The sequence below is a fragment of the Xenopus tropicalis genome, chromosome 5 (genome assembly GCF_000004195.4).
Source record: "Xenopus tropicalis strain Nigerian chromosome 5, UCB_Xtro_10.0, whole genome shotgun sequence".
Lineage (NCBI taxonomy): Eukaryota > Metazoa > Chordata > Amphibia > Anura > Pipidae > Xenopus > Xenopus tropicalis.
The window spans coordinates 12,933,895-12,948,285 of NC_030681.2; the positions used below are offsets into that span (position 1 = coordinate 12,933,895).

Below are 14,391 nucleotides of genomic sequence, written 5' to 3' on the forward strand. Positions count from 1 at the left end.
AGAGGAACTATAGAGGAAGCAGGAACTATAGAGGAAGCAGGAACTATAGAGGAACTATAGAGGAAGCAGGAACTATAGAGGAAGCAGGAACTATAGAGGAACTATAGAGGAAGCAGGAACTATAGAGGAAGCAAGAACTATAGAGGAACTATAGAGGAGCTATAGAGGAAACAGGGACTACAGTGGAAGCAGGAACTATAGATGAAGCAGGAACTATAGAGGAACTATAGAGGAAGCAGGAATTATAGAGGAAGCAGACACTATAGAGGAACTATAGAGGAAGCAGGAACTATAGAGGAACTATAGAGGAAGCAGGAACAATAGAGGAAGCAGGAACTATAGAGGAACTATAGAGGAACTATAGAGGAACTATAGAGGAACTATAGAGGAAGCAGGAACTATAGAGGAACTATAGAGGAAACAGGAACTATAGAGGAAGCAGGAACTATAGATGAAGTATAGAGGAAGCAGGAACTATAGAGGAACTATAGAGGAAGCAGGAACTATAGAGGAACTATAGAGGAAGCAGGAACTATAGAGGAACTATAGAGGAAGCAGGAACTATAGAGGAAGCAGGAACTATAGAGGAACTATAGAGAAAGCAGTAACTATAGAGGAACTATAGAGGAAGCAGGAACTATAGAGGAAGCAGGAACTATAGAGAAAGCAGGAACTATAGAGGAACTATAGAGGAAGCAGGAACTATAGAGGAACTATAGAGAAAGCAGGAACTATAGAGGAACTATAGAGGAAGCAGGAACTATAGAGGAACTATAGAGAAAGCAGGAACTATAGAGAAAGCAGGAACTATAGAGGAACTATAGAGAAAGCAGGAACTATAGAGGAACTATAGAGGAACTATAGAGAAAGCAGGAACTATAGAGGAACTATAGAGAAAGCAGGAACTATAGAGGAACTATAGAGAAAGCAGGAACTATAGAGGAACTATAGAGAAAGCAGGAACTATAGAGGAAGCAGGAACTATAGAGGAACTATAGAGAAAGCAGGAACTATAGAGGAACTATAGAGAAAGCAGGAACTATAGAGGAACTATAGAGAAAGCAGGAACTATAGAGGAACTATAGAGAAAGCAGGAACTATAGAGGAACTATAGAGGAAGCAGGAACTATAAATGGTGAAAAAAGCATGCAACGTGTTTGTTGCACAAATTTTTGGTTACGCCTTTTTTTGCCACAACAGTGCCTATTTTTTACGTGACCACGCCTATTTTTGACGTGACTGCGCCCATTTTGACGTGACCGTGCCTAACTTTTTTTGATGCGTGACAAATATTTTTCTCATTCGCTCATCACTAGTTATGGGTCACCAACCTTTGTACATGATAGGAAAATCTAAGGTTTACATGTCCTTTCAGGTATTTAGTTAAGACTGTTAGAATTCTAAGACACACATCAAATAACAATAAGTAAATAATTAAAAGCTGCTTCATATAAAAAAAAGTAGACGAGTTGCAAATGGTCTTAGATATGATTTTCCCTTTCAACATTGGGGTCATTCTTGCCTTCAGTGTTTTCTGCCTCTCTAAAACAATATTATCTTTTCCCATTCATTATGTATCGGGCAGCCCCCATGGGAATAGCTTCAGGCCGAATCCCTTTGCCCCTTTACTCTCAGATCAAATTCAAACCTGTTTGACAGGAATGGGAGGTTCAGGTCATTAAATCAGGAGAAACCAAACTTTCCCTTGATTAAAATGTAGATGAAGGAGCTGCCTTTGATTTCATATTGATTATGACTTCAATATTTGTGCGCTGGGGGGCTCCTTTATATTGCAAATGGCACAGGGAAGGAGTTGCTCTCAAACCCCACTGCTGATTTCTGTTACTCATTAGGTAATATTACTACATGATTGGCTGCTCAAACCTTCATTACTTGTAGCAAAATGCTTACATTCAAATGAATACAGTTTGCATCAAAAATTTGAAATTATTCAACTTGCCAAATCCAAGGGGAACTCCACCCAAACACAACTTGAGCTTTTTGAAAAGAAAACTTAGGGGCACGTTTACTAAGCAATTTTGAGATAAAGTTGGATTTTTTTCTTACTTCTCGACAATTTCGAGAATTTTGAATGGGTTTTCACCAGAATTCAATTTTTTTTTCATAATTGCTCTCCGAAAAATTTGAGTTTTTATAAAATAGCCGTAATTCTAATTATTAATGTTTAGTTAACTTTTTTGGTAAAAAAAAGTCCTACGGAGGCTTAGAATAGTAGAGGAATAGAATAGTCAGCGACAGCCTGTCCTTTCAATGAGAAGTTAATCCCCTTATTATTATCAGTTTTATCGAGCTTCAAGGGGAAATTCATCCCCTCATTGTTTTCAGTTTCACCCAGCTTCAAGGGGAACTTAATCCCTTCGTTGTTTTCAGTTTCACCCAGCTTCAAGGGGAACTTAATCCCTTCGTTGTTTTCAGTTTCACCCAGCTTCAAGGGGAACTTAATCCCCTCGTTGTTTTCAGTTTCACCCAGCTTCAAGGGGAAGTTAATCCCCTCATTGTTTTCAGTTTCACCCAGCTTCAAGGGGAACTTAATCCCCTCATTGTTTTCAGTTTCACCCAGCTTCAAGGGGAACTTAATCCCCTCATTGTTTTCAGTTTCACCCAGCTTCAAGGGGAACTTAATCCCCTCATTGTTTTCAGTTTCACCCAGCTTCAAGGGGAACTTAATCCCCTCATTGTTTTCAGTTTCACCCAGCTTCAAGGGGAACTTAATCCCCTCATTGTTTTCAGTTTCACCCAGCTTCAAGGGGAACTTAATCCCCTCATTGTTTTCAGTTTCACCCAGCTTCAAGGGGAACTTAATCCCTTCGTTGTTTTCAGTTTCACCCAGCTTCAAGGGGAACTTAATCCCCTCATTGTTTTCAGTTTCACCCAGCTTCAAGGGGAACTTAATCCCCTCATTGTTTTCAGTTTCACCCAGCTTCAAGGGGAACTTAATCCCCTCATTGTTTTCAGTTTCACCCAGCTTCAAGGGGAACTTAATCCCCTCATTGTTTTCAGTTTCACCCAGCTTCAAGGGAACTTAATCCCCTCATTGTTTTCAGTTTCACCCAGCTTCAAGGGGAAGTTAACCCCCACATTGTTTTCAGTTTCACCCAGCTTCAGGGGGAAGTTAACCCCCTTCAAGTGAAACGTAAACACATTATTGTTTTCCAAGAATGAACGCCAATGCTCCCAAAGTGTTTGGGAAAAATAAAGAGAATTCATGGAAACGAATGTCTGTTTAAACTCGAATTTTTCGAGTTTTAAGAATACTTTGATTTTCAAATGTGAACTCGAAATTTACGTACGAACGATTTAAGCATTATTGTGACATTTTATAAATACAGCAGTGGTCGAGTTTAATTCGACTTTATTCCATGTCGAGTTTATTCAACGTTCAGAAAAAAAACAAATTTTAGTAAATGTGCCCGATAATTTCAAGCAATATATATCAATTATAAAATATGCATCCTTTTCATGATTGGAACAGTTCCCAAAGTCCCGCCCCCTGTTCCCCTGCTGATCTGACTGATTAGTTTGAGTACTCGACTGTCCTCAGCCTACCGGAATTTAAATTTTTAAACAGGAACTTTGGCTATTCTAGAGCAGAGATCCCAATGGCGCTCTCTGTACTAACAATGTAGTCCCACCCTCGACCCACATGGAAGATCCTGAAGTCAAGCACAGGGAGGGAGGGGCCTAGAACCACCCCTGAGTATATTTATCGTAACCAATGATCATGTAATATTACAGGATCATACCATTTAAGGGCACTATTTACCTTACAAACCACATTGATTTCATATAAATGTATCTACTGTAGACATACTAATAGATGTACCATTTAACCAATTTATCAAGCTTTATTTTTATTCAATTTTCAGATGGAGGGAACCCAGGAGAAGCAATGGCCTCCTGGAACGGTACATTCTACATATCACTAGTAACCCGAAGAACAGAAGTTGTTGGCAAGTCATCTACAATAGCTCTGAGCTTTTTTTAGATTATACCATTCAAAATCTGATACCAGGAACAAAGTATTTCATCAAGTTAAGCGTAAGTGTTAAATTTATTTGCATTCGGCCTACAGGTATTGGATCCTGTTATCTGGGGGCCGGGGGTATTCTGGGTAAAGGGTTTTAATTAATCACCGTACCTTGTCTACGAAAAAACACGTAAATATTAAAAAACCCAACTGGATTTTTTTTTTTTGCCACAAATATGGGTTTTATTTTTATAAATATTTTCATTCTTGAAATAATTTTTTTTAACATGGAGTTTATAGGAGATGCCTGTCTTGGAGCTCAGAGCTTTACGGATAAAGGATCTCCGGATCCCATATCTGTAGTATGTGCTGTTTTTCCATTTGTCTATAAATCATTTCAAATTACAACTTACTTTGTGAAACAAATATTTACATTGAACTAATTTATAGTGATGAGCGAATCTGTCCCGTTTTGTTGCGCCCAAAAATTTGCCAATCTTTCAAAAGATTTGCGAAACAGCGTAAAATCTACGAGACGGTGAAAATGGCACGCATCGAAAAAAAATTGCCATGGGTGACAATGTTTTTTGACGTGGGTGATAATTGTTTGTTACGCAGAAATTTTTTCACCTGTTTCAAAAATTAATCCTCCAATGGCGAAATGCGGAAATTCGCAGCGAATCCATGCCTGATGAATTCTTTCACCCATCATTACTAATTAATATAAAATGAGTATATTAATGTTTTAGAAAATATATATATTTTTTTGTTTGCCTTCTCTAAAATTGTAAATGTAAAATTTTTTTTGTTCCACTTTTTGTCATTTAAGTTTATTTTCCCAAAGTGCATTGCACAGCACATTGAAATATCTTGAAACTTTAGAAAAACTATTATTAGTAGTAGTAGAAGTGGAATTAATAATATTGTGCGAATCTGTCTAGTTTCACTTCGCCGAAAAATTTACGAATCTTTGAAAAGATTCACAAAATGGCGAAAAATTCACAAAACGGCAAAAATGATGAGCGTCATTTTTTTTTGACACGGGCGCACTGCAATATTTTTCCGTGCCAACATTTTTTGCCCATTTTGCAGATAAATCCGCCAATGGTGAAATTTGCCTTGAATCCATGCCTGGCTAATTATTTCACTAATCACTAATGATAACATTAATAACATTATTAGCACTAGTGATAGTCGAAAAAATTTACGGTAAATTTCCACGTTTCGCCATTGGCAGATTTTTTTGCGAAACGGGCGTCAAAATTCACTGCGGTAAAATTTGCCGTGTTTCCAAAAATTGCCACCCGCGTCACAAAAAGAATTCTTTCAATGATTCTCAAGTTTTTTGTCGAAGCGAAACGGGACTGATTTGCTCATTATGAATTAGCACCTTTATTACAAGAAACAAAATGATGGGTGTATTGATAGATATAGACAGATGAGCATTTCCTTCTATGCTAAATAATAATGGGGTGTACATTATTTCTTATATTTATTGTGAGTCATGTGACACAAGTGACATCATAACAGCTATATATACAGAGAGAGAGAGAGACAGAGATGATAGATAGATGATAGATAGATAGATAGATGATAGATAGATAGATAGATAGATGACAGATAGATAGATAGATAGATAGATAGATAGATGACAGATAGACAGATAGATAGATAGATAGATAGAAGATAGATAGATAGATAGATAGATAGATAGATAGGTGATAGATAGATAGATAGATAGGTGATAGATAGATAGATAGATGATAGATGATAGATGATAGATAGATAGATAGATCATAGATAGATAGATAGATAGATAGATGATAGATAGATAGATAGATGATAGATAGATAGATAGATAGATGATAGATAGATGATAGATAGATAGATAGATAGATGATAGATAGATAGATAGATAGATAGATGATAGATAGATAGATAGATAGATGATAGATAGATAGATAGATAGGTGATAGATTGATAGATAGACAGACAAAAAGATAATTTTTTTATTATTATTTTTAAATAAATAACAACTTTATATAGTATGAGACAAACACACAGAAAATCAAAATATAGAAGTTTGTGTCCAGACTTTTTTTTTTTTTTTTTTTAACTTTTCTTGAAAATCTATATATGGATATTTGTTTTGATGAGGCCCATAAGAGATATTCAGTCGTTGATTATGAATAAATTTACATTGATGCGGATAGCATGCATACATTTAGTCTGCTTCATATGCATTGAGCCCTCTCATTATATTCCCAGTTATCCCTTGAACGTTAAATTGTAAAAAAAAAATGTTTTTCAGCAATTAAAAATTAGGCAAAGAATGATTCAATACAACGCACCCGTATCATCTGCGTGTTGCCGAGCCTAATCTTTAGATTGCAAAGGTAATGCTTATTAATATGAATCAATCTTGGGTTGTACCTTATGCCTGTGTCTAAAAATATATTGTGTCTCCAATGAAACTGCATTCATTTAGATGCAGGGAGGTCGTTTAAAGATCACAGGCCTTTCTTTCTGTAGCAACGGAACAAACAGCACAATCAGGTACAAATGCAGCTCAGAGGAATTGTCTATGGGGATATAGAATTGAACAATAGTGTTGAGTAGTGATGGGCGAAATGTTTCGCCAGGCATGGATTCGCGGCACGTCCAAAAATTGTCGCCGGCGTCAAAAAAGGAATGGTCGCGGGCGTCAAAAGAATAGCCGTGGGCGACGAAATAATAGCCGTGGGCGACAAAATAATAGCCGCGGGCGACGAAATAATAGCTGCGGGCGACAAAATAATAGCTGCGGGCAACGAAATAATAGCCGCACGACAAAAAAATAGCCGCGGGTGACGAAACAATAGCCATGCAACAAAATAATAGTCGTGGGCGACGAAACAATAGCCGCACGACAAAATAATAGCCGCGGGCGACAATTTTTTTTTTTTTTGCACAACATTTTCGCCGTTTCGCGAATTTTTCGCCGTTTCACGGATCTTTTGAAAGATTCACGAATTTTTCGGCGAAGCGAAACGGAACAGATTCGCTCATCACTAGTGTTGAGCGAATCTGTCCCGTTTTGCTTCGCCATAAAACTCATGAAACGGGCAGAAAATTAGCAAATCTGCGAAAAATTTGGCAAACACGTTTGTCGCGTGATTTTTTTTGTCGACCGTGCCCAATTTTGCCGTGACCGTGCCTTTTTTGCCGCTACTGTGCCAATGGCAAAATGCGGAAATTCGCTGAGAATCCATGCCTGCCGAAAAAATTTACTCATCACTACTGAACAAGTTTTCATAACACACAATTTTAGATTAAAGAATGCAGTGCTTAACTTGCAGTACAGATTGTATGTCAAAATAGGTCAAAAGTAGTGATGAGCGAATCTGTTCCGTTTCGGTTCGCCGAAAAATTCTCAAATCTTTCAAAAGATCCGCGAAACTGCGAAAAATTCGCGAAACGGCGAAAATGTTGTGCGACAAAAAAAAATTTGTCGCCCATGGCTATTATTTTGTCGCGCGGCTATTGTTTCGTCGCCCGCGGCTATTATTTTGTCGCGCGGCTTTAGTTTTGCCGCCCGCGGCTATTATTTTGTCGTCCGCAGCTATTATTTTGTCGCACGGCTATTGTTTCTGTGCCCGTGGCTATTATTTTGTCGCGCGGCTATTGTTTCTGTGCCCGTGGCTATTATTTTGTCGTGCAGCTATTGTTTCGTCGCCCGCGGCTATTGTTTTGTCGCGCGACTATAATTTCGTCGCCCGCGGCTATTATTTTGTCGCGCGGCTATTGTTTCGTCGCGCGGCTATTGTTTTGTCGCGCGACTATAATTTCGTCGCGCGGCTATTATTTTGCCGGCGACAATTTTTGGACGTGCGCCGAATTTTTCCGCGAAACAATCCGCCAGTGGCGAAACTCGGAAATTCGCAGCGAATCCATGCCTGGCGAAACTTTTCGCCCATCACTAGTCAAAAGACATGTTTATGGGGTATTTGGATGAGCTGAAATATGCATGGGCTTTTCTGCAACCTTCTACCCAGTGTTTCATTCAATCAGTTAGCCTGAATAGTGATGAGCAAATCTGTCCCTTGTCGCTTCGCCAAAAAATTTGTGAATCTTTCGAAAATTCTTAAAACGGCAAAAATGTTGCGCGTAAAAAAATGTTGTCCCGGCCCTTCTGTGGCTCCCACCAGGCTTAAGCCAAACTGCTCCTTTGTTACTAGGAGGTTATAGCATTTACTTGCCTGTGCAGAGCCCCTATAGTGTTGGTTGCCATGGTGGATAGAAAATATTTTCAGACTTGTAGAATATATTTCTGAAATAGTTCACACAGCATTGTTCCTTTTGATCAATTAAATGACAATAACCATTTAATTTTTTTCCATATACTGTATCTTTTACCCATTTTTTAAGGCATGTACTCAAGGCGGATGCACGACAAGCAACATTAGTGTGGCCATGACAGAGGAGAGCTCGCCGGGAGGTGTCCAGACTCCTACAATCCAGTCATATTCACCTGAGTCTTTGAACATTTCTTGGTTGAAACCTCTGCACCCAAATGGTAAATGGCTCAGATGGATACATATAGAATTCCTGTGGCTAAAAAAGTAAATATTGTTAGTAGAAACTATAGAAATAGCAAAATGCTAATCTTGCTAGTAGGAACGCTACAAAAAATACTTTGGTGGAATGATTACGTGCCAAGCAGCACTCTCACATACCGATTAGAGATTCTTCAAAAACAACTCTCTAACCCCCTCTCCATTTCTCTTTTCTCATGGGAGACTTCTAGACACAATATCACATCTACTACCGTCTACACTTCTATTACTTCTCCCCCACATAATCATCCTTCCAATAAGTCCAACTGATGAATGTTGTTGAGCAAATTGGTACCTATAAATAAAGGAACTTGCATCCAATGTAACAATGAGTCTATCCCATCCCCACTCAATTGAGCATAAGTGCACTATTGACACTGGGGAACCCTTGAGCTTCCACCACCTTGATTGTGATGAAAATTCCAGGGTTCTAGCAGTATGCTTCATCAATAGGTAGAGCAGGCTTGCATTCAAAGAATCACAGGCAGGGATGGAACTAGGGGTTGGCAGAAGAGGCACGTGCCTAGGGTGCAATGGTGCCCAGGGTGCTTGGCACATATCTCTTCTGCCTGTCTACTCTGAGTTCTAGCCCTTCTGTGTCTCCTCACCAGGCTGGCTCAGTACATCCTACTCTTCTCCCAACCAGTTCATCACTTCTCCCTTATTCATCCTGTCCCCCTCTTGCTGGTTGTGTAGTAACATATAGCAAGCTGAGGGTAGGAACGTGAGGGAGGTATGACATGTTATGGGTGCAATCAGTGTTGGACTGGCCCACCAGGATACCAGGAAAACTCCCAGTGGCCCCAGGTGTCAGTGGGCACTCCTGCTCCTGACCATTTGGCCTGTTTCATGGCTATTCCCTATTTCTGAATAGGAAGAAAGAGGAGAAATAGATGGAAGAATAGATGCTAGCATGTAAATAAAAGAGACTTGGAGAATAAAGAGGTTGAGTGAGGAAAGGAGGAAAAATAGTTTGGAAAGCGGGCCTAGGTCTAAGGTTTTTTGTGGGCCCCTGGGTTCCAGTCCGACACTAGGTGAGACTTGACACATTCAAGTTTTAGTAACGACATCCCCTCTATGAACGTTGTAGCCCCAACAATTTGCATCAAAACTCGAGCACAACTGCATTTCAAACATTGAGCACAAATAATTCCCTGCCTGACCCCTAACTATGCTGGAATTATAGTCTTGCTACATATTTCCCATAAATAAATAGCAGTTTGCACACTCGCATTCACACATGTCCCTTCTATGTGGGAGATTTGAGTACCCTAAATTTCCCCAACGATGTGTGCCCCCACTGATACAGTAAGCCACCATACAGGCACATATTTCCACATAATCAGGCTGATATTAAAGCCATAAAGGAAATCAGAATATAGATTGCCAGTTCATGGAGACTGGTGATTGTTTAATCATTGGAAAATTGAAATAATTTGCTTTAATATATGCACTTATGCTTCATTTTTCAAAATCAATAGAGAGGCTTCAATTAGATTCGAAAAGCGACTTGATTCCCAGTCAAAGAAAAAATGTGATTGGAACAAATAATTAGTGATGAGCGAATCTGTTCCGTTTCGCTTCGCCGAAAAATTCGCGAAACGGCGAAAAATTCGCGAAACGGTGAAAATGTCGTGCGACAAAAAAAATTGTCGCCCGCGGCTATTATTTTGTCGCGCGGCTATTGTTTCGTCTCCCGCGGCTATTGTTTTGTCGCGCGGCTATTATTTCGTCGCGCGCGGCTCTTGTTTCGTCGCCCGCGGCTATTGTTTTGTCGCGCGGCTATTATTTCGTTGCGCGCGGCTCTTGTTTCGTCGCCCGCGGCTCTTGTTTCGTTGCGCGGCTCTTGTTTCGTCGCCCGCGGCTATTGTTTTGTCGCGCGCAGCTCTTTTTTCGTCGCCCGCGGCTCTCGTTTCGTCGCGCGGCTCTCGTTTCGTCGCGCGGCTCTCGTTTCGTCGCGCGGCTCTCGTTTCGTCGCGCGGCTCTCGTTTCGTCGCGCGGCTCTTGTTTCGTCGCCCGCGGCTATTATTTTGTCGCCCGCGACTATTCTTTTTTGACGCCGGCGACAATTTTTGAACGTGCGGTGAATTTTTCCGCGGCGAAATTTTTCATCCGTTTCGCGAAACAATCCGCCAATGGCGAAACGCGGAAATTCGCCGCGAATCCATGCCTGGCGAAACTTTTCGCCCATCACTACAAATAATATCTCTGTTCCGTGTATGCCAAGGGGTCATTCATTTATTTTTTATCTACTGTATCTTACTTTCTACATCTACTAATCCATACCCTATATATGTTTCAGGCATAATCACAAGCTATGCACTATATATGGATGGCATTCTGGCGCAGAATTCCTCAGATCTTAGTTATTTCGTTGATGGTCTCTCTCCCTGGAGCAAGCATTCTTTTCAGCTACGAGTGTGCACTGCAAAAGGCTGTACCCTTAGCAAAAAGGTAAGCGGCATTAATAAAATAAACAAATCTAAAGAAAATCAATAATGATTTTGCAACATATTAATGTAGAATTTAACTAAAAAGTGTTTATAGGACTCCTTTGGCACAATTGGCACAATTGGGGGGATGTAATATATGTATATAATATACAGTTTAGTCATTTCCCTGTGGGACCAAACTGTAAATTATATCCTTATAAACGGTGCTTTGTGATGTCATCAGTTATAATCGGAGCTTAGTGATGTCATTTCTGTCACATGACTCACTACAACTTGTATATTATAATAAATAAAGTTGTAAAATATGAGGATATTAGAAGTCACCTTGGAGTTACATAACCTGTATAAATAATATTATTATTATAGAACTCCGCCAAGGCCAAGGCGGAAATTCAGCACAAATCCATGCCTGCCGAATTATTCACTCAAATAGTAATAAAATTTTTGATCAACAGTCGCTTTTGTGTTTTTCCAACTTTGAGTTGTTTTGGAACAAAATGATGAATTCAAATTAGAGCTTCAAAAAATGTGGATTTTGTGGATTTATTAAGCACAAAAAAATCTAAAACGTGGCGAGTCCATGGGAGTTGTATTTTCAAGTTTCATTCTATATTTCAAATTGAGTTTTTGTAAATATTTCCAATTTTGGTCAACTTTTTTATTACTCAACTTAAAAACATGTATTTATATAATATATATATATATATATATATATAGGTATAGGACACGTTATCCAGAATGCTCGGGACCAAGAGTATTCCGGATAAGGAATCTTTCTGTAATTTGGATCTCCATACCTTAAGTCTACTAAAAAAATCAATAAAATACTAAATAAACCCAAAAGGACTGTTTTGCCCCCAATAAGGGGTAATTATATCTTAGTTGGGATCAAGTACAGGTACTGTTTTATTATTACAGAGAAAAGGGAATCATTTAACCATTAAATAAACCCAATAGGGTTGTTCTGCCCCCAATAAGGGGTAATTATATCTTAGTTGGGATCAAGTACAGGTACTGTTTTATTATTACAGAGAAAAGGGAATCATTTAACCATTAAATAAACCCAATAGGGCTGTTCTGCCCCCAATAAGGGGTAATTATATCTTAGTTGGGATCAAGTACAGGTACTGTTTTATTATTACAGAGAAAAGGGAATCATTTAACCATTAAATAAACCCAATAGGGCTGTTCTGCCCCCAATAAGGGGTAACTATATCTTAGTTGGGATCAAGTACAGGTACTGTTTTATTATTACAGAGAAAAGGGAATCATTTAACCATTAAATAAACCCAATAGGACTGTTCTGCCCCCAATAAGGGGTAATTATATCTTAGTTGGGATCAAGTACAGGTACTGTTTTATTATTACAGAGAAAAGGGAATCATTTAACCATTAAATAAACCCAATAGGGCTGTTCTGCCCCCAATAAGGGGTAATTATTAGAGATGTAGTGAACCTCACAAAAAAAGTTTGCGAACCCGTTCGCGAACTTCTGCCAAAAAGTGCGAACTTTTGCGAACTTTGCGAACCCCATAGACTTCAATGGGAAGGCGAACTTTAAAAGCTAGAAAAGCCATTTCTGGCCAGAAAACTAATTTTAAAGTTGTTTAAAGGGTGCCACGACCTGGACAGGGGCATGCAGGAGGGGGATCAATGGCAAAAATTTCTCTGAAAAATACGTTGTTGACACAGCGTTGCGTTTTGTGCTGTAAAGGGCAGAAATCACACTACATTTCTAAACTTGTGTAATAAACTGCTTTAAAATGTCCGGCGTCTACATGCCAATCAAGTCGTGTAAAGGTTACAGCCGGTTCACACGCAAAGACAAAACGCAGCAGTAGTGGATACGGAATATATTATTGATGGTGGAAAAACGTCGCTCAGGTGATTTTATTGCAATGCAATGTCACTACTATGTGTAACGTGTTTGGTGCACTACTATGAATAACAGCAAACAGCACTGGACACATTAAAGAACAGTAAGTTAAATTAAAAAAAAAAAAAATTAATAATAATAAAACAAAAGTGATCTCTGGTTGGTGCTGGGGGTGAACTACTAGGAGCAGCACACCAGTCCCCAACACAGCTAGACTAATAGCACTCGGCTCTATAAATTACAGTAGCAAAGTAAAAAAACACAAATAAAAAAAATGATGTGAATGTGCGGTTGGTGCTTAGTGCACTACTATGAGCAGCACACCTGTCTCCAACACACACAGACGGAGCTGCAGTACACAATGAAAAGAAGAGTAACAGTAATCAGAAAATAAAAGCAGTCCTTACAAGGACTATTGGGTTACAGCAGATGAGATCAGCAGGACAGCTGCCCCCAGCAGCTACATACAGAGCAGTAGAAAGTAGATCACTAGTCAGCAAAGCTACCTAAACTGTCCCTCAAACCCTTGCACAGCTCTCTCCCTATGCTAACTCATCAAGCACACACAGGCAGAATGTAAAATGGCTGCTGGGCTTCGGTTTATATATGGAAGGGAGTGGTCCAGGGGTGGTCCAGGAGGGAGAGCTGCCTGATTGGCTGCCATGTATCTGCTAGCTCTTGGGTGAGAGGTCAAAATTTGGCTCCAGCTAAGGCGAACCCAAAATTGCGAACTTCGCTAAAAGTTCGCGAACTTGCGAACTTGCGAACACCCGATTTTCGTGCGAATTAGTTCTCCGGCGAACAGTTCGCTACATCTCTAGTAATTATATCTTAGTTGGGATCAAGTACAGGTACTGTTTTATTATTACAGAGAAAAGGGAATCATTTAACCATTAAATAAACCCAATAGGGCTGTTCTGCCCCCAATAAGGGGTAATTATATCTTAGTTGGGATCAAGTACAGGTACTGTTTTATTATTACAGAGAAAAGGGAATCATTTAACCATTAAATAAACCCAATAGGGCTGTTCTGCCCCAATAAGGGGTAATTATATCTTAGTTGGGATCAAGTACAGGTACTGTTTTATTATTACAGAGAAAAGGGAATCATTTAACCATTAAATAAACCCAATAGGACTGTTCTGCCCCAATAAGGGGTAATTATATCTTAGTTGGGATCAAGTACAGGTACTGTTTTATTATTACAGAGAAAAGGGAATCATTTAACCATTAAATAAACCCAATAGGACTGTTCTGCCCCCAATAAGGGGTAATTATATCTTAGTTGGGATCAAGTACAGGTACTGTTTTATTATTACAGAGAAAAGGGAATTATTTAACCATTAAATAAACCCAATAGGGCTGTTCTGCCCCAATAAGGGGTAATTATATCTTAGTTGGGATCAAGTACAGGTACTGTTTTATTATTACAGAGAAAAGGGAATCATTTAACCATTAAATAAACCCAATAGGACTGTT

General features: G+C 39.2%; 1 protein-coding gene across 1 annotated transcript in view; it reads left to right on the plus strand.

Moving 5' to 3' along the window:
- The window catches only part of ush2a (usherin), a 510,724-nt gene that overhangs the window by 261,470 nt on the left and 234,863 nt on the right, over window positions 1-14,391 (plus strand). Inside the window, exons 33-35 of the mRNA XM_031902040.1 lie at window positions 3,888-4,059; window positions 8,396-8,543; window positions 10,886-11,037. Coding sequence (XP_031757900.1) covers window positions 3,888-4,059; window positions 8,396-8,543; window positions 10,886-11,037 — 472 coding nt within the window. The remainder of the gene's footprint in view (window positions 1-3,887; window positions 4,060-8,395; window positions 8,544-10,885; window positions 11,038-14,391) is intronic.